Raw genomic sequence first — 23,008 nt, 5'->3', positions numbered from 1 at the left:
ACACTTCTAAGTACTATAAGTTCCAGGAAGGCAGAAAATTTTATCTTTTTTTTACTGATATGTCACTGATGATTACCAACAGTGCCTAACAGATAGTAGGTGCTCAATAATAATTGCTGAAGGAACAGTGTCGTTTCTGGGTTGTTTTCATTTGGATTTCTTAGTAAGGGCAAATTGTTTGGCAGTATTCATTCTGATGATTACAGATAGCTAGCAGTAAGGAAATAAAAGGTCCTGTCGGGACTTGTAATGTTCATTTCTAGCAACTTACATTTAAATGGAAAATCAGAATTACTTTGTTGAAATCCGTTTAGCTAGGTTACAAGTATTAGGATAAAATAGTCTAGAATTTCTCAGAGGAGTTGAACATAAAGAAAATAATTCACATGTTTATTTTGTAGCCATCGTTTGGTTATTTTATTAGATCACCAGAGAAAAGAGAACCTATTGCCCTAATAAGAAAATCAGACCTATCAAGAAGTAATTTGGGAAAAGAAGTGGCTGATCTTAACCATGGTTTGTTTTCAGGTAATGGATTAAATGAAATTTTTAGTAAACTTTTTATTTAACCTGTAAATTAGTGGTTGTGTGATCATGTTCTTATGAGGAAGAAAGTATTTGAATTTTTTGAGTATTAGTTACCAATTTGATTTTTATACAACTTCACATTGCCTTTTCAGTTTAAGCCTGAAACAAGTCATCCAAAATTCACCTAAATCCTTCTGTTAAAAACCAAAGTGAATGGAATATAATTTGTTCAGGTGATCGATTGGCTTAACTTTGGCATGTTAAACTACTGAGTTAATGAATTATAACTTACTATATGTATTATTTAGGTAGACTTTTAAAAAAGAGTTTTCAGATTTGGGCCATGGTAGAATAAACATGATAAATATCTCTGAGTATTAAAAGCCAGACTTCCATGATTAATATACAATTATCATACAGCTGCTTTTTGCTAATATAATGCCTAGTGTATTATATTATGAAATGGTATAAAATGTGCTTTAGTCCTTAAAGAGCTTATATTCCAGAGGCTGGGGAGTGGGGTGGGGTGGTGGGATAAAGAGGCTGTGCATAGTATTGACTTTCTGTTACTATAAAGAGTTACTTATTTTTAAATTCAACTTGCATATTCATGAAGTGTTTCAAAGTGAAAAGTATTAAATGAAGTTGTCAGTATTTTGTAAGAAAGAGATTAAACTCCACAATCTTCTTCAAACTTCAGACTTTGAAGAATCCAGCTAAATGAACAAATGATATGTTTCTTTGTCCTAGTGACTGTAGGACAAAGGAAATTTAAACAGTTTTTATGAGGCTGACTGATATTTGGTATATAAAGATTTCTTCCTTGTTAATTATATTTAGTGGTCATTATCCATGGATTGGGCTTCCCTTGTGGCTCAGCTGGTAAAGAATCCGCTTGCAATTTGGGAAACCTGGGTTTGATCTATTGGTTGGGAAGATCCCCTGGAGATGGAAAGGCTACCCACTCCAGTATTCTGGTCTGGAGAATTCCATGGACTGTATAGTCCATGGGGTCGCAAAGAGTCAGACATGACTGGGTGACTTTCACCTCACACTTCATCGCGTGGATTGTCTTTGTGACATAGTTTATGGATGTAAATTGGGTATTGTATATTTTCTACAGGAGATATAAAGGCACAGCTAAGTGAAGGATCAGTTACACTTCAGGCTGAAGAACTGGAGAGTATTTCACAAGTGGATGAAAATGATGTGACATTAACTGCCAGTAAAGGAGAAGCAGAGGTATTTTAAGCCTTTTGTGAGGGAGAGCTAAAACCCACGTTGTCATAATTCTTCACAAGATCAAGATGAGGCCACATGTAAAAATGTCTAACTTTCTTTTTTACTCAATTTTATTACAAGTATCATTTAAATATTATCAGTGTATAGTAAATGTACAAAAGAGTTTATAAAACATAAACTTAGTGAGTTATCAAAACTTATACATCCATGTACACCCAAGGTCAAGAAAGAGAATGTTGTCAGCAGCCCAGGAGCCATGTTTTTGTCCCTTCTGAAGACTGCTTCCTCCTGTCTGACCTCTAACACTGTCACCTGTTCATCTCTTTTTGAACTTTATATGTAAGAAGTCATGTAGTAGCATATATTTTTTCTTTTTTTTTCACTTATGTTTGTAAGATTCAACTATGATCAGTATAGTAGATAATTTTCATTGCTATATAGTATTCTACCATGCATATCCTACCATCGGTATATCTACTCTACTGTTGATGGATATTTGAAATCTTTCTTATATCAGTATGACACTGTTAAATAGTGTAGTTTTATAGTAAAAGTACATTGGCTATTTTGTTGTTGTTTTGTTCAAGTCACTAAGTCATGTCCAACTCTTTGTGACCCCATGGACTGCAGCACGTAAGGCTTCCCTGTCCACTGTCTCCCAGAGTTTTCTCAAATTTATGTCCATGTTGGGGTTTTTTGGTTTTCCCTATCTCTTCCTTAACATTAAAAGTATCAAAACATTCAGTTTACTTTATTCCAGTCTTATAATTGCCGTTGTTTATATTTATTTCTCTTTGTAAACCCCATAAGAGATTATGATGATGTTGTTGGTGATTATTATTATTACATACAACCAATGTGTATCTCTGACCTTCCATTTAAGATTAATTTTCTTTTGCCTGAAGAATACCCTTACAATTTTGTTTTGTGAAGGACTACTGGTAATGAATCCTCTGTTTTGTTAGTCTGAAGATATGTTTACTTTACCTTTATTCTTGAAACGTGTAGTTGTTTGGTGTATGTTTGTTAACAAGTATGTTAGACTTTTCAGTATCTTTTTCTTTTATATTCTTTCTGTTCTATTGTGTTTTCTGTTACTTTTTCTTGCATTCTGAATTATTTTTTTCAGACTTCTCTTCCAAGTCTGATTCTTTTTTCAGTTGTGTCCAAGTTGTGAAACCTGTCGTTAGGGTTCTTGATTTGTTATTGTGTTTTTTAATTATAGAATTTACATTTAGTTCTTTCTTGATAATTTCTCGTCTCCTGTTGAGTTCTCAGTGTCATTGTTGTTTTTCTTAAATATGTATGTATGTGTTTGGTTTTGGCACATGGGATCATTTTAGTTGCAGCACACAGGATCTAGTTCCCCAAGCAGGGATCAAGCATAGGCCCCCTGCACTGGGAATGTAGCCACTGGACCAAAGGGAAGTCCCTTAATGTTACTTTTTATTTCCTTAAGTATGTTTTAGGTTTTGTTAGATTTGATGTTTTAGATGTGTTTTAGACTCTGAGAGTCCATTGTCTGCATGCTCTGCAGTTCTCTTTTTCTGGAATGTGGGACGCATTACCTTGGAGGATTGTGAGGAGTACATTTTTACAGCAAAAGTTGGCGAAATATTTGAGTCCATGGAAGATACCTTCCAGACAGGATTTTCACTTGCTTCTGAGTGAGGAACCCCAGCAGTCTTAGGTTGCTTTAATTCAGTTCCTGGGATCGAACTGTTCAGAGCTAAGCCACCTTTACTCCTCAAGTGTAGCCCTCTGTGGTCTTGTCCTAAAGCGTGGATGTTCACTGTGATCACCACCTCTCCCTTATCATTGGCAGACTCTGAACCTGATTTTTGTACTCTTACTCCCTTAAGAGCCGCTTTTCTGAGCTTCTTTTTAAAAAATTATTTTCTTAGCTTCTTAAGCTTCCTGACGTCTTAGCAGTAGCCCCCTCTTGAAGCAGCAGAGACCCTGAGGAATAGCATCCCCAGGACTGAGCTCACCCCTCTGGGATTCTCTCTTCTCTTGGATTTTGGCCCCATAGTTTTTCATTCTGTTTTTTTAGCTGTCTAGTACCTTCTCAGAGTTGTTTTTGAACATGCTGTGTTGTTCTGATTGCTCTCAGCCAGAGTTGGTTTGCATTACTTAGTCTACTATTCCTGGAGGCTGAAGTCTTAATTTGTATTTAAAAAATATTAAATAGGTTTATGTTGCTTTGTTGTTGGTTCCATTTCATTGTTTTACCCATGGCTTCTGTTTCTGTCTTGCTCATAAATAATTCTAACAGTTGACTAAAATTAGCAAGAATATACTTGGAATCACTGTGACTCAGTGGCTTCTCAGTTTCAGTAGTTTAATTTTTCGGTTTACAGTTACTCTCTGATTCAGTTTTAGCGTTTAACTCTTGAAGATGTTTTTTGAACAGCTGATGATCGGACCTTGTAAGTGAACTAGTACTCTGCAGTTACAATTGATAGCTGTTTTTTTTCTTTAGGAGATTCAACTGGTATACTATAATTTCTTGCTGCTGTTAGGTCTTATGTAGCACTTACAAATAAAGATTAAACTAATATGTATATGTACATGGAACTGATGTGAACTTTCTGATCTCTAGGACACTTTCGTTGTCAGCAGCAAACCTCAGAGACATACAGACGAGCTGCCCAGTGAGAGTGACTCTGTGCTGAGGATAAGCACCATTGCTTCTGCAATCGCGGAAGCATCAGTGAGCGCTGACCCTCTCCAGCTTGCCGCCATGATCAAAGCACTTTCAAATAAAACCCGAGAGAAGACTTGTCAGGAGGATGGTAAACAAAGGCACCATTCTGCTGTGTCTCATTTCTTACCTAATGATCTGGAAAAAAGTAATGGATCCAGCACATTTGATATGGAAAGATACCTTAAGAAAACAGAAATTAGTCAGTATGAAGGTGGGCTGGACAACTTTTCAAGAGCTGGTGTGTCTGGTATTTGGGATTTATCTTTGTCCAAAGAACGGACTACACACGACATCCATGTGGTGGACCTGGGTGCTACTAGCATAAGCGTAAGGGAGCCAGAGGTAGGCACTGCAGCCGGTTGTTATGGTGAAAGTGGAGACAGCGTGGATCAGGCATCGTTGAGAACAGTTAGCTCTTCAAATTCAGTTCTTACAAATGTGGGTGAGAGAGTGGGTACAGCGGTTGATGTGAAGACACATTCCGTTGACCATAAATCCCCAGATTCTGGTGATGGCGAAAAAGCTGCCTCCGTACCCATTCCAGCCTCTGATAGTTGCTCCATCGTTGGGAACCCCAGAGTAGCATCTCTCTGGCTGTCAGAAGAGTGTAAAGGCCTACAGGAGAGTAGAGACTACCAGAAGCAAAATGAGTGCATTAGTGAGACAAGTAACAGTGAAAAGCACGTGGCTTTTGAAAACCATTCCATAATCTCACCTAAAAGTGTTGGTAAGTGTCAGAGTAATTGGTCACACTCAAAAAATTGCATGGAGTGTTTTGTTTTTTTCTGTGTCCTCATTGGAAAATACATCTTTCTGATAGATTTGAAAAGTCCCTCTCCTGAGCGAGGTGGACACGGCTCGGAGAACGGCGAGGACAGCTTCCGACCTTCCACTTCTCCACTGAGTCATTCTTCTCCTAGTGAAATTTCAGGAACTAGTTTATCAGGGTAGGTGCTTATATATATATTTTTTTGTTAGTAATAAAAATACATGCTCAGTATAGGAAAATTGGAATAAAATGTAAAGAAAACTAGTCACTATAGTTCATCTCTCAAAGCTAACAATTATATTTTGTATCTTTCAAGCCATATTTCTTTGCAAATTTTTATACTCTGCTGTTTTCACTACAATAATTCCTTGTATTTAAAAGAAAATTAATGTTATAAACTGCATAATGGATCTGTCATGGTTTATTTGGTGCTTTTGGTAGATATTGGAGATACTGGATTTTTTTTTTTTTTTGCCATTTTAATGATACTGAGATGAACAACTTTGCTCATAAAATTTTTCTTTGTGTTGTAACTGATTTCCTCAGAAGTAAAATTACCAAGTCAGGAATAAGAGTATTTTCAGGCTTTCCAGATTGGCAGCCTGTTTTCTAAAAGAATCTTACTGACTTGCTCTTATATCTGTGTGTGATGAAGGTATGCAATTCACTGTTTTCTTATTAGCATTTTAAATAACTTAATTTTGGATTTATTTTTTTATATTAACAGTGTTAGTTTGTGCTCTTAATACTAATGAGATTGGTAGGTGCTTTTTCAAAGGTTAGGATAAGAATGCTAATATTTTACATGTTTGAACACAGTCTGTAGATTAACTTAATCTTCAAGTTATAGAAACTTTAATTTTTCAAAAATGATGTAAGTCAACATTGCTTCAAAAGTTTACACATATATAGTTATGTGTATGTGTCCATGGAACTTTGAACAGTTTAAATATAGTGCTTTATCAGATGTGTCTATGTGTATTTATGTATAGATGGGTAGGTGGATGTGCTACAGGATAAATTCTTAGAAATGAGATTGTTGGGACAAAGAGTATATTTGTTCATGTTCCTATTTAAATTAGTGCAGCCCCTCCCTAGAGGTTGTGTTGGTTTAGTTTTCTACCAGCAATTTAGGGAAGAGCCTGCTTTTCTACAGCCTCACCAACAGAATGCTTATTAAACTTTTTACTGTCAACAGTTTGATAGATGAAAAAAATACTATTTCAGTGTAACTTTAAATCATGAGCAATGGTGAGCATCTTTTGTGTTTCCTTTTATGTCAAATACCTATTTGTGTTTGTTGCCCTCATGGACTATTAGTCTTTCTTGTCTCCATTTCTTGGATCCCTGGATGTATTAAAGAGAGTGAATGGCCCTTTGTGACATGAATTGTACAGTTTCTAGTCTTTAGAAAGTTTTTCCTCTCTTGTACTTTTTGCTCTTGTGAATTCTTACCTCCAGCTTACTCATTGTTTCTCAAGATATGTAAAATCCAGGAACAGCTGGGGCAGCACTTAGTAGGTAACTTGGATATCAAATGTAATTTCAGTTTGTTTGAAAATATCAAATATTCATGATAATTTCACTGCTTAGGTAAAATTTCCAGCTTACTAAAATCTTTCCTTAAACATATAAAAGATCTTTTATAAAGCCATCAAAGAAAAAATCCTTACATTTAATAAAGTAAACTTTCTATATGGCAGCAGTTTTTGCCTCACAATTGACATGATTTTTTGGTAAGCTTTATGCTAAAGATGCTTTCGAGTCTAATATCTTTTGAGTCTAGTAACTTCATTAGACTGTGTCTCTGTGTTGACTTCTTGGCCACCGTGCAGCGCCTTGTCATGCAGTGCCCTTCTAGTATTTGGAGTCGAGCTTCCTTTTATCAGGAAGGTTTATTATTATTATTTTAGTTGTTAAAATATTGGTCCTGACCAAATTTTGCTTGACTTCTGCATTTATTTTCTCTTTAATCCTTTCTTTTTTCTTTTTTCATTTTTTCCCCCTTTTCTTGAGGAACTTGTTAGAGCCACAGGAAGTTGCAAAGCTAGTATAAAGAGAGCCTGTGTCCCTCCCCAGCTTCTCTAGTTCTTGCATGGATCACCACCAGGAACTTGTCCTGGGCATGGTGTGTGGCTAGAATTGTTCCATTTTATCACAGATGTGAATGTGTGTAACCACCTCTGTAGTTCGAGACACAGAGCTTTTCCATCACAATAGTAATGCTTCTTTCTTAATTTCTTTTTCATTTTGTTTGCATTTCACATTGCTGCTTTCTAGATTCCTTTCAGTATTCTCTTTATTGTTTCTTAACTCCTGTGTACCTTCCAATATTATCTTGTTTTCTATGGTTTTTATATTTTTAAATTGTATATGCAGGCATTTAATAAAAACTAAGTGCCATATAAAGACTTATTATAATTTTTTCCCTTCACCCTGCCTTTTACTGCATGATCAGAGACAAAACGCTGGGCTGGCTGCTCTTACAGTTGGACCCACCTGTTTTTATCTTGTGTGCCTAAGAAAATGCACTCATTCTTTAAGTGTAGGAAACATACCTTAGGGAGATGCTAAACTTTCTCATGAACTTGGCATGTGGTCAGATACTTTGACAATGGCATTGTTGCCCTTTCTAAAGTGACCATGGGATTGGTGAGCTTCCTCCTCTCTGAGGGTCAGCCACCTGCATCCCCACCGCTCAGCCAGGGCCAGATGTCAGGCTTGGTGGGAAAGAACGTGGTCACAGCAGGTTCTGAGGTTCATTCTGCTGTCACTTGTCCTCCTGGCTGCTGCCTCATGCTCTGTGGGTGGGCATGCCACGTCCTCCTGTCCTTTCTGCTGCAGGACAGCCCTTCCTGCCAAGGCCAAACTTCTGGCTGCAGTTTATCTTCCTGCTGTTGCGCCTGTGCTTTTCGTGTCATCAGTGTAAGTGTACATGTCTGCGTCTTGTAGTTGCTTTTCCTGGGTTGTGCTCTCTGTGCACGCTGGTCTCTCCCTTTGTTCAGTTCCGTCGCTTAGTCGTATGTGACTCTTTTGTGACCCCATGGACTGCCACATGCCAGGCTTCCCTATCCATCATCAACTCCTGCAGCTAGCTCAAACTCATGTCCCATTGAGTCGGTGATACCATCCAACCATCTTATCCTCTGTCATCCCCTTCTGCCCTCAATCTTTCCCTGCACCAGGGTCTTTTCCAATGAGTCCGTTCTTCGCATCTGGTGGCCAAAGTATTGGAGCTTCAGCTTCAGCATCAGTCCTTCCAATGAATATTCAGGATTGATTTCCTTTAGGATGGGCTGGTTTCATCCCCTTGCAGTCCAAGGGACTCTCAAGAGTCTTCTTCAACACCACGGTTCAAAAGCATCAATTCTTCGGCTTTCAGCTTTCTTTATGGTCCAACTCTCACCTCCATACATAACTGCTGGAAAAACCATAGTGACTAGGCAGAACTTTGTTGGCAAAGTAATGTCTCTGCTTTTTACTATGCTGTCAAGATTGGTCATAGCTTTTCTTCCAAGGAGCAGACGTCTTTAAATTTCATGGCTGCATTTACTCTTCTCCCCTGAGGAGAGTTCATTTCCTGAGTCCTGTGACCTGTTCCTCCTGAGATGCCCAGAGCTGGGAGTGCCTCTCGGGGCATCCCCACGGGTTTCTTTCTCCTCATCTTCATATCTCTGCATTCTCCCTGTATCATGGAGTAGCTTAGCTGTTCAGGTGTTTATTCAGCATTACTGATTTTCTGCTGTACCAACAATGCTTTTCATGGCTGCCAGTATGAACATTCATTTTGTATTCATTTCTTTTTATTGAAATCCTACTTGTATTTTTTTTTTTTTTACTGAAGAATGGCTTTCATGTTTTTAGTCTTTTTTTTTTTTTCTTGTTTCTTCCAACTCATATTCATTAAGTTTCTTCACATTCATGGTGAAATGTTGGTCAGAACATTGATCTGTTGAGCAGCCACATCTTTCTGGTGAGAGTGCGTTGTCTGCTGACTGTGTTGCTTGCCAGCACTCCTGCTGCTGGTCTTTAATGTCCAGTCACCTTCTGGCAGGACCAGTGCTGCCTTGAGTCTCTTGTGTGGCTGGCACCAGTCTGGCATCCTGAATTGCTCTCCTTTTGTTTCTTTGTGTTCTTACGGTTCAGTTCTCATTGCTTGAGGTAATAACAGCCTCAGTGCTTCTGTTCCTTTTGACGAGAGGAGCTAGACTCAGCATGCTCCACAGTACCCAGAACTCTTCGTGCCGCCCCATGTTGTCTGTGTGAGTATGACTGTGTGTGCATGTGTGTGCATGTGCATACAGAACCCATGCAGGTGCATGTGATTCAGGGCTAAATTGGGCCTGAAGCAAGTTGATTAGTATTTTGTTTCCATTGGTTAGAGATTCACTAGTGTTGGGTCAGTGCTGTCTTGATTTGGTCCTTGTAAAAATCCAGAATTCAAAATAGGATTTTCTCTCTGTATCCATTGCCCACCTGAGTATTGCAGACTTTGGCGGGGGGAAGAGGCGGGAGTAAAATTCAGTCCAGTTAATTACAGACTTAAAGCTAAGTGGCGGAGTTCACAGGGGTGCAGCAGCTGTTGGCAAAGGTGGCTTTGATGGTGTTTCCCACCCAGTGTGTCTCCTATCCCTCCTCGAGAGAAAGCCTGGTCCCTCCTCTGTCAGGCTGGCCTGGCTCTGTGCTGGGGATTGATGGAATGTGGAATGTGTATGTGTGATCTTACATTTATTGCTCACTTTTTTTTTAAAACTTAATATATCTTGAACATCTTTCTGAGCCAGTTGGTAGTATTCAGCTGCATGATTTAAAATAGTTGCCCAGTGTTTTATTGTATGTCTGTACCCTAATTGTCATAGCCTCCTTCTCCTATATGACATCTAAGATGCCCTGCTTTAGTACTTATAGTGATGTATGACATATCCTTTTAGTGAATCTCTATAGTTAGCCCTAATTTTTTCTTAAGGATTCATCTCTTGATGTATAGCCCCTGAGTACAGGGGTTTGGCTGTGACTGCTTGATGATCAGCCAGGAGCTGGGCCCTTTGTCTCCCCACCATGGTGTGGCTCTGCCCATTTCTGTGTACTCGTCCATGAGATTCTTGTTTTTGCTTTGCTCTTTGGGACAGGAGTTGCCAAGTTCTCTGTTCATTGGTCTATATCAGGTCTTCATTAACTGTTGAATTGAAAAGCTAACACTGTTAAGGGATTGTATATGGAATTTATTAATGAAACTGCCACAACATTTTTTTTTTTCAGTAGCTTACCAGGTACTTCATTCAATAGGACTATAATTCACAGATTTAGATAAGGATAAGATGGTGTAATCAAGGGTAAGAAGAATGAACCCAGGGTTGAGTTGCATATGGCAACTAGGACAGACAGTAGAGAAGGTTGACGGGGTAAGCAGGAAGGGCTTTCTGCCATGTAGATGATGTTAAGTGAAGGGATGGACAAGTCCAGACACAGGTATTCTCTCTCCCAGGTGTGCCCTGGAGTCTATTGGTTCAGCAGCTCATCCACAGAAGCACCCCTGTGAGAGGGAGTTGTCCCAGCTGACGTGTCCGGAGGCCAGTGTCAGCAGGCTGACGTACGTGTCCGAGCAGGAGAGCGTCAGTCCCTCTGTGGCCTCACGTCGTGGCCTTGATGACTGCAAGGTAAACACTTCTTTACCCACACTTACCTCTGAAGTCTTACTGATGTAAGACTCAAACTTGAATTCAGGCCTGACTAATTTTGGTTCCTCTTTTTCTTTTAAAGTAAGTGTGCGTGCGTGCATGCACACATAGTTTGCTCAAACAGCTACTTGTGCTGGGTTGGCACTGCAGGTACACATATTTAGTGTCTTGCCCTCAAAAAGCTCTCAGTCTGGTGGAGCACACGAAGACATGCTGTGCAGTGAAGTGCACTGTGGGAGCTTCAAGAGGCAATGGACGGCCTCAGCTGATGGCGTGTCCAGCAGAGCTCGATGGGGCCTACCTGGAGTCAGCTGTGGGAGAAGAGGGAATCACAGAACACACCCTGCATTTGATTCATGGCCACACTGAATTGTATATGTGGCGAGAGGAAGGGAGGCCAGACCACGATGTCGTAGATGTAAAATTTGGGTGTTTGAAGACACTTAATTACTAAATAAAACTACTTGTTTCTGGTTCTGTAATTGGTAAAAACAGGGAATGTAGTGGTGGTTCATTCACTAAGTCGTGGTTGGCTCTTGTGTCCCCATGGACTGTAGACTGCCAGGCTCCTCTGTCCTTGGGATTCTCCAGGCAAGAATACTGGAGTGGGTTGCCAAAAAACAATGAATGCAGATTTTCTAACTCTTAATCATGCTTTTCACAGCTACAGAAACTACTACTCTTCTAGCCCTGTTTTTTTTTAGAGTTGTGATATCTTGTAGATCTCTGCTCTTTGAGAGTATATCAGCATGGTTTGCATTTGTAATATTCATTTTATCTGTGGATAATTTCTGAACATTTTCTGTCACATAGAGTGATATCACCAGTGAGTTGAGCACCACAATTATCCAGGCCAGTCCAGTTCCAGCTCAGGAGCCGGCTGCAGATAAGCTGGGAGAAAAAAGACCATTTCAAAGTAGAGGAAAAGGAGCATTATCATATATTATCCAGAAGAACTTGGACACAGAAAAAGTGACTGAAACGAATTCTCTGAGCAGTAGACCTGAAGATGTAAAACTGGACTTTAGCTCCAGTAGACTGCCTTCCTCCAAGAGTGAAGATCGGTCACAGACCAGTGTGACGGGTTTGACCTCAGACCGAGGTGACCTGGAGCAGGTTAGCCTGGCTCTGCCGAGTGAACCCAGCCTCCACCCGGCCACACTGGCCACACCGTGCCTCCCCATGTCCTGCCAGGCACCTGTGCTCGACGGTCGGCACGTGACTCCTAGAGACACATCAGCTACTGACAGCGAATTCAGTGGCCAGGGTCCTTACCAGACGTCTGTCCCCAGCACCGAGGGCTGCGGCCCTGCACCCATGAGGCAGCACATGCCCCCCACAGGTCCTGCCATCTCGGTGCGCTATCCCCTCCCCGTGGCTCCTTGTGCCCAATGGCACTCTGGAGCACTGCCTGCAGCCAGCAGTGCCACCCTGCCTCGCTGCCGGGCCTGTGGCGCCACTGCCTGCGGGCTCTCCTGTGGGCTCCCGGGAAGCTGTCACCCTGCTGTTGTGAGAGAGCGTGTCCAGCGCTCGGTGACTGCAGGCCTCTGCCTGGGACAGGATATCAGCTCAGGGCTGATGGCCTCCTCTTCCCTTTGTAATCTGTACTCTGACACCTTCAGTCAGAACCTTCTGAATGCGGCCAAAGTGCTTCCTGTGCAGTCTCTCCATCCAGACTGTGGAATTGAACCATGGGATTCAGCAGTGGTGTCAGGACTTGGTAAGACCCTTTTACTCTGATGCTGCTTGTTGTTGTTGGTTGCTGTTATTTAAAGGTTGAATTATTTTCTCAATTGGGACCTTAAAACTGATTTGTTTCAAGGAAGTAATGATTAGAGTGAATTTCATGTGAGCTTTTTTCTTTATCCTGAATTTGGAACATGACCATATTTCTGTGCAAGGGTCCCTGAGTAGCCCTGCTGCTGCTGCTGCTGTTGCTAAGTCACTTCAGTCGTGTCCAACTCTGTGCGACCCCATAGATGGCAGCCCACTAGGCTCCTCTGTCCCTGGGATTCTCCAGGCAAGAATACTGGAATGGGTTGCCATTTCCTTTTCCAATGCGTGAAAGTGAAAAGTGAAAGTGAAGTCACTCAGTTGTGCCCGACTCGACTCTTAGCGACCCCATGGACTGCAGCCTACCAGGCTCCTCCGTCCATAGGATTTTCCAGGCAAGAGTACTGGAGTGGGGTGCCATTGCCTTCTCCTGAGTAGCCCTAGAAAAATGTAAAAACTCAGGTAAAACTACTGTCTTTGTCTCTCTGGTTCTGTCTCAGGCTCTGAACTTGGAGTTCTTTTGTTATTTTAATTAAGTTGGGTGTGTTTTTGACTCTGCTTTTTCTCTTTCCAGGGAGAGTAAGTGTGCCTGAGGAACTGAAGTTTCCTCATGCTTGCTGTGTTGGCATTGCTTCACAAACTTACCTCAGTGTCCTGAACCCTGCTGACCGCTGGCTGCAGGTCAGCATCGGGGTTCTCAGTGTCAGTGTTGACGGTGAAAAGGTGAGCTTCCTGTGTCTGTCTCCTGATTGAGCGGTCACCTTAAGGTTGATGCTGGACTTCTCCTTTCCCTACCTCTCCCTTGATGAAGCGAGCTTGTCCCCGCCCTGCACTTGACACAGAGGCGTTGGAAGGTGTCTTTATCTTGGTTTTCCTTTTGTTGTAGTACTTGTGGTGAAAGTGAGTTTCTGATATTACTAGGTGTTACTGTTTATTTATTAACCATGATCTTCATTGTCACTTGTTTATAAAATCATGTAAATGTGCTTTTTGTGCTATCGTTTAAACCCCTGACTGGAGCTCTGAGTTCTGGTCTCTGCTGGTTTTGTTCAATGTGATTGAATATAAATTGTTGCATTTATCCAAAAAACCAAATCAAAACCGCCAAAAGAAACAAGTTACTGTTGGGACCTATACCTGCTTTTGGTAAATGAATTTATCTGGTTGTGTTCTTACATGATCTTTTTTTTAGTATGTATTTATTTATTTACTTGGCTGTGTCAGGTCTCCTAACTTGGAATCTTCATTGCATCATGTGGACTCATTTTCAACACGTGGGTTTAGTTGCTTTGATTCATATGGGAGCCTAGTTCCTTGACCAGGGATCAAACCCACATTCCCCATATTGCAAGGCAGGCACTTGACCAGTGAACCACCAGGGAAGTCCTTTACATGACCGTTTGAAATGCCTGGAAACACAGTTTCAACATGAGAGTAGGAGTCTCTCACATGATCAGTCACAACCACTGACTTCTAGACTCTAGACCCTGTGGGCTTCAGCAAGTGGGCAGGATGGGAAGCACTGTCAGCAGTTCCTCACAGACAGATGTTGGTGGGCGGGTTTTCTCTTTCCTCTTAGCTCCTAGTGATAACCTTGATTTACCTAATTAATAAGACTGTACCCTCTCTCCTTTTCCCTGACTCTTCCCCTCTGATCCTGAGGGCACAGGAAAACAAGTGGCTGGAGAAAGGGTTGAGGGTGAGAGGTGGTGAGATTGGAGGGGCATGTAGGAGGTAATGTTGTCTCTGGAAGTGGGAGTAAAGAAGATTCTCATTTAGGGTGAGGAGGGAGGGGTTTGAATGAGTCAGAATCATAAACTTGGAGGCCTGACGAGGAACCTTGGAAATGAGTCTGCACACAGCTGCAGAGACCAGGTACTAGGTGACGTCCAGGGTGAGAGGTGAATCCTAGGGTGATGTCCAGGGCTGAAAGTGCTGCCATTTCCAGCACCCTTTCAAAGAAAGTGGAGGTAAAAATAACTTCTCTTCAGAAGTCCTTATGGCAGTTCCCTGGCGGTCCTGTAGTTAGTATTTGGCATTTTCATTGCCTCAGCTTGGTTTTAGTCCTTGGTTGGAAAAGGTCCTACAAGCCATGTGACGTAGCCAAAAAAAGAAAAAGTCCTGATAAATTTGACTGGTTTTATTTTTCCAGATATCGAATTATGAGACATGGGTGTTTTTGTAGAGCTAACGTGTAGATTTGGTAGCTTGACTGTGAAAACAGATCTTAAGCTCATTATTTTTTTCCTCCTGATTTTCAGTGTGAAGTTATTTCTTAACGGACCACATGTCTCTTCTTTTTAAGGTGGATTTTTCAGCTTATCCTTGTTTAGTTTTCAAGAATAGAGTCATCATAAGACCTCATGCCACAGAAGAGATTAAAGTGCTCTTCATACCATCTGATCCTGGGATCTTCCGATGTATATTCAGTGTTGCTTCCTGGCCATTCTCAGCCGACGCAGAGACCGTGGCACAGGCGGAAGCCCTGGCCAGCAGGGTTGTCCTCACTGCCATTGCTGAGACTCCCATGATCGAGGTGACTGTCTGTGAGTGGGTCTTTGTCACAAGTGGTATTTTAATGAGGCTATGTAAACCTTAGAAGTAATATTTGGGTAAAATGAATTTGTGGATGACTGCCAGAAAGTTACAATCAAGCTAAACATTGGTTCTTAATATCTTCTTATTCCAAAATTTAAAATTATTTCTGGGAATTTCCTGGTGGTCCAGTGGTCAGGACTCTGTACTACCGCTGTCAAGGGCATGGGTTTAGTCCCTGGTCAGTGAACTCAGGTCCCACAAGCTGCAGAGCACTGCCACAAACAAGACACTTAAAATTATTTCTGTTGTCTTACAGACGCACAGTATACTTGCTAAGAAGTGTGTAAACAAAGTATAACATTAAACCCAGTTTTCCAGCTGGTTTCCATTCTGTAGTTTGACTTGTGAGGGTAAAGCACCATGTTCAGATTCTCTCCTCCAGTGTTTTCCGTACCTGAAAATATTCCTATTCTACAATCTCCCCTTTTCTGGAAGTGAAAGAAATTGGGTCTAGCCCAGTTGGGACAATGAAGTGCCTTCTGGATAGGAGGCTCCTTAGGACAGTGGCTCTTTACCTTGGACATTGAAATAACTGGGGGGCTTTAGGTGCACCCCAATGCCTGGTCCCATCCACACCAGCTAAGTCAGAATCATGGGAGGGGGAGGATGTGGCCAAGTAGCAGTGATTTCTAAACCTCACTGGATGATTACAGACTGTAGCATTAGTTAACACGTGTGACTGCGCATGCAGTGTCTTATTTTTATTGGTTGTGAGTAGAATCAGAACTAGCACCCTGAACACGATTCGGGAACCAGCGAGGGGGTGGGCTGGGTGCAGAGCAGGGTGAGCAGAACACTCTTCCCGATGATTAGAGACTGAAGGGCCTGCGGTGGAAGCTGACGTGAGTTTAGCCACCCTCACTGGGGCTCTGAACTGCTCCCACCGCACCCATTTTTTTCTTTGACTCAGAGAAGCTCGAACTGTGCTTCTGTTTCGAGGTGAGGTAAGGGTGGGGTTCCCTGAGGAGGCTGAAGAGGACCTTGTGGGCCTCCTTTCTTGCATGCACATGCTTTTCTTTGTCTTCCCTGGGGCTGTGCTTACTGCCTGGGCTTAGCAGTTTACTTGTCTATAGTGTGGAGAAGGAAGTAGAGTTTGTGGAAGTTCTGTTATTACAACTCTTAGTGATCTTTACATTATGCTTAAGTGGCATTGTATGAATTTTTCAATCAGCTGTGCCATGCTTGTTCCAGGGTAGGGACTCTCAGCTTTGGCACCATTGCCATGTCTGACTGGGTGGTTATGTGGTGGAGGCTGTCATGTACAGTGTAGGGATCTTAGCAGAGCCCTGGTCTCTGTTCACTGGGTGTCAGTAGCATCTGTGTTCCCCCAGTTGTGATGCCTTTACCAAATTACCCGTTTGAGACAGTGTCATTGACTTCCTGTGTTTCCGTACATTCCACTGACCAGGCTTTTGAACATGTCCTTAAACAGACTACATTTTTTAAAATTATTATTTTTTTGAAGGATAATTGCTTTACAGAATTTTGTTGTTTTCTATCAAACATGAATCAGCCATAGGTGTACATAAATTCCCTCCCTTTTGAACTTCCCTCCCATCTCCCTCCCCACTTACCCCTCTAGGTTGATACAGAGCCCCTGTTTGAGTTTCCTGAGCCATACAGCAAATTCCTGTTGACTATCTATTTTACATATGGTAATGTAAGTTTCCATGTTAACTCTTACCATATATCTCACCCTCTCCTCCCCTCTCCCCATGTCCATAAGTCTATTCTCCATCTATTTCTCTATTGCTGCCCTGTAAATAAATTCTTTAGTACCATTTTTCTAGATTCCATATATATGTGTTAGGATACTTTATCTTTCTCTTACTTATTTCACTCTGTATAATAGGTTCTAGTTTCATCCACCTCATCAGAACTGACTCAGATGCGTTCCTTTTTTATGGCTGAGTATTATTCCATTGTGTATATGTACCACTTCTTTATCCATTCATCTGTCGATGGACATCTAGGTTGCTTCCATGTTCTAGCTATTATAAATAGTGCTGCAATGAACAATGGTATACATGTGTCTTTTTAAGTTTTGGTTTCCTCAGGGTATATGCGTGGGAGTGGGATTGCTGAGTCATATGGTGGTTTTATTCCTAGCTTTTTAAGGAATCTTCATACCATCTTCCATAGTGGCTGTATCAATTTACATTCCCACCAACAGTTCAAGAGCTTTTCTCCACACTCTCTGCAGCATTTATTGTTGGTGGACGTTTTGATGATGGCCATTCTGACCGGTGTGAGGTGATATCTCATTGTAGTTTTAATTTGCATTTCTCTGTTAATGAGTGATGTTGAGCATCTTTTCATGTGTTCATTGGCCATCTGTATGTCTTCTTTGGAGAAATGCCTGTTTAGGTCTTTTTCCCACTTTTTGATTCGGTTGTTTGTTTTTCTGGTCTTGAGTTGCATGAGTTGCTTGTATATTTTGGAAATTAATCCTTTGTTTCATTTACTGCTATTTTCTCCCACTCTGAGGGTTGTCTTTTCACCTTGATTAAAGTTTCCTTTGCTGGGCAAAAGCTTTTAAGTTTCATTAGGTCCCACTTGTTTACTTTTGTTTTTATTTCCCCTACTCTAGGATGTGGGTCATAGAGGATCTTGCTTTGATTTATGTCACTGAGTGTTCTGCCTATGTTTTTCTCTAAGAGTTTTAAATTCTCATTTTACATTCAGACTACATTTTTGTAGCAGAAACAAAAACTAAGTAGTATTTGAGGCTGTCGTGTTTTGACAGGCTCAGGTAAGTCACACTTAGTGGATTGGTCTGCTCCTTGGAGTCACGTGACTCACTTGAAGAAATAGTGATGGCTGTGTCCCAGCCCTAGGGACTGCGATTTCGCTGGTCTGGGGTGTGATTTGAGCTCTGAGTCCAGCGCACAGACAAGCCTGGGGACCTCAGTGTAAGGGTTGGTTCAGCCTTAGCCCAGTGGGGCAGAGCCTTCCTGGAGGAGTAGTTGGACCTGAAGGTGTAGCAGGATATGATGGGGGAGCTATGTCCCCACGAGAGGTGGTTCAGGGACTTCACACAGAGGCTGCATCTGTGAGACTGCTCAGTAACCTTCCTGACTTGTTAAGAGGCTGTCCCAGGTGGCTGTAGCGAACATGACATTTTAAGTATGCATGCTTTTATTCTGGCTGGCTGGCATGTGAGTTCCTGTTGTTGCTGGCGTGCTGTTGTTAGATTGTGAACTGTTTGCTTTCTTTGTGGATGTGAAGTTCCAGTTTTGACTCTCATGCTTGTGTGACTGTGGTGTTGAGCATTGTTTATTGTGTCTGTTAGCTGTTCTGGCCTCCTCTTCTCTGAACTCATATTTCTTGCCCATTTTTATTTAGTTTTGAATGTCTTTATAAATTTTTGTAGATGTTCTTTGTATTCTGGAGTATAAATCCCTGTCATTCGTTATGCTTTGTGATTATTTTCTCCCATTTCTTGGTTCTTCAACACTATGGACTTTTTTTCCCACTTTGGTTGTGCTGAAATTTTCAGTATAACCTAGTTAGCCAAGAACCTATCTCCCACACATAAAACAAGGCTTGATTTTCCTTTCCCCCAGAAAAGTAACCCTTGGAAAATTACTTTAGATTCACTTCTTGAGGGTCAGCGTTAGCTTTCCTGTGACCATGTGAATGGATGTCCGTGTGGAATGTTCAATAAAGTCACTTGATAGAACTAGTTTTTTTAAAAAGTGGGGGAGACTGAGAAATTGAAGCATATCCAGGGATTATTCCTGGTGCTTTGTAAATGTTGGATGTTATACATTGACCTTTTAGATTGCACTCTAAGAAGCAGTGTGGTAAGTGGTCAGGTGAGAGGTCTGGAGTATCACATGCAGAATCAACCAGGGCAGCCTCCTGTGTTCTGTGAAGGAGGGCTTCTCTTGGAACTGTGTCCAGTGAGAGCATCACTCGGAGATTTGAGGAGTGCTGTGGGCTCAGTGTGGATGCACATGGAGACTTGGCTTTGTGGGCACATGAAGGCAGCACTGCATCCATGGTAGCGAAGAGCCTAAGGGCTTGACTAGCAGTCTTCTCAAAGCAGCCTCAGCTTAGCTGTAACTTTGTTCTGTGTAGTATATTTGGGTACATGGACTACATTAAAAAAAATTTTTTTGGTAGAAAGTAGCAATTGTAAAGTAGCCCTTGGAATTTCAGGTAAGCTTACCGTTAATGCTGACTATTTGTGGCTAGAAGGGCAGTGATATAAACTGTCATATTTAGTAATATATTGTTTCTATAAATCCCTTTTTCCCCCATAATTAGGTAGAAACAGAAAAGAAAGGTGTTCTTGATTTTGGCGACTTGACTTATGGAAGCTGGAAAGCTCTGCCTCTAAAACTGGTGAACAAGACACATGCCAACATCCCCATCAGACTGATTATCAGTGCTGTAAGTACACTGCTCATGACGGATCTTTCACAGAGTTTCGTGGACAGGTGGTGTAGGTACAGCTGGTAGCATCCTTGGCTGACTTCTGTCAAGAATTTCAGTGTTTTTGTTAAGGCTCTGTGAACAGATGTAGCCTCCCACCAGCATGACACCATTGGCTCTGCTGAAGTAACCCCTCCCGTTTCTGACAGAATGCTGTGGCCTGGCGCTGCTTCACCTTTTCCAAGGAGCCCATCCACGCAGCTCTGAGAGCATTGCCTTATGCCCACGCAATCGCGCAGCTGGCCGCCCCATCGGTGATCAACCACATGATGCCTGCCAGTGACGATGGACAGGTAACTGGGAGGTGGAGGGACTGGTTTAGAGTTAAGAAGGAAGTCAAGTTCCAAACTACTTTTCTTTCACTGTATATGCAAAATTTTTTTTATTTTACAGGATCCAGAATTTCTGGTAATTTGGGTTCTTTTCCATAGTCCAAAGAAACAGATCACTTCTTCAGGTATCATGTTTACATTTTATGGTATTTGCTTTACTCTGTAGCTAAATCAGCTAGCAAGTTGAGGCTTATTTCTTCCATCAGTGAATGTATCAGATGTTCCCTGTAATTTGTCAGATATTTTATGATGTTTTAAAATTGGGCAAACAGCGTGCTATTGGTGGGTAACCTAAGCAAGTACCACTGAAGACCTTTTGGGATCTTTTCTCTTAACTGATGTTATCTCATCTATCAGATATTTTCTTCCTTTTTCTCCTCCACTCATTTCTGTTTCTTCTGAGTTCTTTAAAGAGTCATTTCACTTAAGATTTTTTTGTACCCCCAAGGGCGTAGTGTTGGACCATGTGTGGCATTTAGGATTAAATAACTGTTGTCTGAACTAAAAGAATGACCTTTTATAGAGATTCTAGACTCAGCAGAAGAGTTTTTGGCAAGAGTCGATATAGAAATTGATAGTCCAAACCCCACACCAGTCATTAAAAGCATCAGTCTTCGAGCAAGAACAGGAATTGCCCGCATCCATGCCCCAAGAGACCTCCAGGTACCCTGGGCTCCTCCCTTTGCTGTTATCATATGTCAGCATTGATTCCATGCTAAGTATGATATTTAAAAAATGCCTGCTTTATTCTGTCCCCTAGACTCTGCGCTTGTTTGCCAGTGTGGCTTCCTCGGCAAGGCAGTGCTTACCTCTGAAAAATGCTGGGAATATTGATGTCCACCTGGATATCAAGGTAAGAATTTGCATTGGAGATGGTAGCTTATTCTCTTGGACTGAGATGATCAGTGACCCCTCGGGTTCTGAAGATTGCTGTCTGCCGACCTTGTCTGGGGCTGGGGAGGTGGGGGGGGGGGTCAGGAGGAAGAATCAGAGCTAATGTTGTCCAAGCATAAGGCAGATGACAAAGAACTTCAGCTGGGATGCCTCACATTGTACACACAAGAACTGAGCCCCAGATTAGTTCCTGAAGACGTGTTACCCTGTAGCTGGTGGGGTGGAGGACAGGATCCAGGTGTGTAGATGTCACTTATGATATGTTTGGGTGTGTGAGGAGGTGTTCGCAGTCAGGAAGTAAGGATGGGTGGGGCTCTGGACAAGGAGGAGGGAAGATGTATGGTTGTCAGTGGGAGACAAGGGCATGGATGGGTGAAATCTGTGACTTCTTATCTGTCAACATTTAGATCCCAGATCAAGGAAGTCACTTTTCAGTGGATCCAGAGAAATTATTCCTTAAACCTGGAGAAGAGCATGAAGTAATAGTTTCATTTTCTCCAAAGGATCCCATGGGCTGTGAGGAAAGGTAATGTAAAGCTGTTCACCATGGCAAGTTTGTGCTCTGGTCTGTGGCTAGGAGGACAGAGAACATGCTTCACTTTGTGTGGCAGACAGCACAGCTCTTTCCTTTTGCCACAGACCTTCACTGAAAATCTCCTTGTAAACCAACTGACTAGAAAGTAAGAAATCACTATTTTCAAATATATTTGAAAGTATTACTGTGTTTCTCACTAACCTTTCCTCTCCAAGGACACCATCTGTTGACCTTGTCAGTTGTTAAAGATATTTCCCCACTCCTTCAAATCCTGAGTGAATATCACCATACACTGGTCAGAGCATCCTTGTCACCAGCTTGTGAACTTGCCTGGTACATAGAGCTTAGCCCAGCCCCCTCCCTCTGGGGTAGAGTCTCCACTCAGAGGCTTTCCTCAGGCCTACCCGGATTCCTCACCTGTGAACTCCTCTCCTCTGCACTCAGGCACGTGCCTGTCTCCTTCCCCATTGGCTTCCTCTTCTGGGACATCAGCTCTGAGGAAGAGCACGCGTTGTGTCCTCAGCACCCAGCTCAGGCTCTTGGATGAAGGAAGCGGGTAGGACAGTAGTTGCTGAAAGAATTGAGTTCTGAACACTGAACTTAGATGGTTTTCTTTGCTAGGATCTTGAAAATATTCGTGCAGCCATTTGGACCTCAGTATGAAGTGATGTTAAAAGGTGAAGTAGTTTCTTCGGGAAATAGGCCTCTGGCGCCTGAACCTCTCACCTCAGATGTTCCTTCGATTTTATCCAACAAGCAGTTTCTGGCCTGGGGAGGTGTCCCCCTCGGTCGAACACAGTGAGTATGTACAGCAGCTGTCATCACTGACTGCTGTTCTTCGCTATCTCCATGATGACCATGTTCACGTTCTCAGAACTGAAATAAAACTATCTTATATTCAGTATTCATCCTATCATGAATTCCTATCTTTTAGTTAAATTTTTCATGTTTTTAAAATACAAGCCAAAAAAATTAGGTTTCAGTTTTCTTAAGCTCTTTGGTGAATTCTCTGCTGATGACCAAACTTAGACAGCTACAAGTATCTTGGTTTCCTCTCTGGAAAGCACTGGGGGCCGGTGGGAAGAAGGAACAGCGACGTTGCCTCTTAGAGGCTTTTACGGTCCAGCTGGTGAAGGGTGGTTTTCCATGGCAGCTCTAGTGAGAGCACTCTCAGCTAGACTCCTGCACTGTCCTGCATGGCCCTGGGTTTTAGGACTATCCTCCCCAGCGGCTCCTGTGCCCATGCAGCCAGTCCATCTCTGAACACTGCACTTGGTTTTAATTGGCTTTGTTTTTATGAAAAAAGTTTTTTTCTGCAAGTCTTTCCCAGGCAGAGTACCTGTGGAAGGCTTTTCTTTGGTGTGCTAATAACCAAAGGTCTTTGATTTTACTCTGAGGTTAATTAAACTCAGCAGCATTTCCTTTTTAATACAAGGTACACAAGGCATAGACCACAGCTTAGATAATTTAACTGTTAATTTTCAAAATTTGTGTAAAATAGAGATTTATTCA

The 23,008-nt window shown here is 41.9% G+C and overlaps 1 protein-coding gene across 1 annotated transcript in view; it reads left to right on the top strand.

Annotated features, from left to right (window-relative positions):
* Positions 1-23,008, top strand: part of CEP192 (centrosomal protein 192) — a 73,214-nt gene that overhangs the window by 20,408 nt on the left and 29,798 nt on the right. The window contains exons 13-27 of the mRNA XM_040264584.1: positions 402-528; positions 1,652-1,770; positions 4,373-5,204; positions 5,298-5,424; positions 10,732-10,903; positions 11,738-12,644; positions 13,272-13,420; positions 15,003-15,233; positions 19,568-19,693; positions 19,885-20,028; positions 20,129-20,192; positions 20,591-20,730; positions 20,828-20,920; positions 21,369-21,487; positions 22,118-22,294. Of these exons, the coding sequence (XP_040120518.1) occupies positions 402-528; positions 1,652-1,770; positions 4,373-5,204; positions 5,298-5,424; positions 10,732-10,903; positions 11,738-12,644; positions 13,272-13,420; positions 15,003-15,233; positions 19,568-19,693; positions 19,885-20,028; positions 20,129-20,192; positions 20,591-20,730; positions 20,828-20,920; positions 21,369-21,487; positions 22,118-22,294 (3,527 nt within the window). The remainder of the gene's footprint in view (positions 1-401; positions 529-1,651; positions 1,771-4,372; positions 5,205-5,297; positions 5,425-10,731; positions 10,904-11,737; positions 12,645-13,271; positions 13,421-15,002; positions 15,234-19,567; positions 19,694-19,884; positions 20,029-20,128; positions 20,193-20,590; positions 20,731-20,827; positions 20,921-21,368; positions 21,488-22,117; positions 22,295-23,008) is intronic.

Source organism: Oryx dammah, unplaced genomic scaffold, assembly GCF_014754425.2.
Source record: "Oryx dammah isolate SB20612 unplaced genomic scaffold, SCBI_Odam_1.1 HiC_scaffold_22, whole genome shotgun sequence".
Classification (NCBI taxonomy): Eukaryota; Metazoa; Chordata; class Mammalia; order Artiodactyla; family Bovidae; genus Oryx; species Oryx dammah.
The sequence above is the reverse complement of the archived record's forward strand: the minus strand, read 5'-3'. Positions and strand labels throughout refer to the sequence as shown.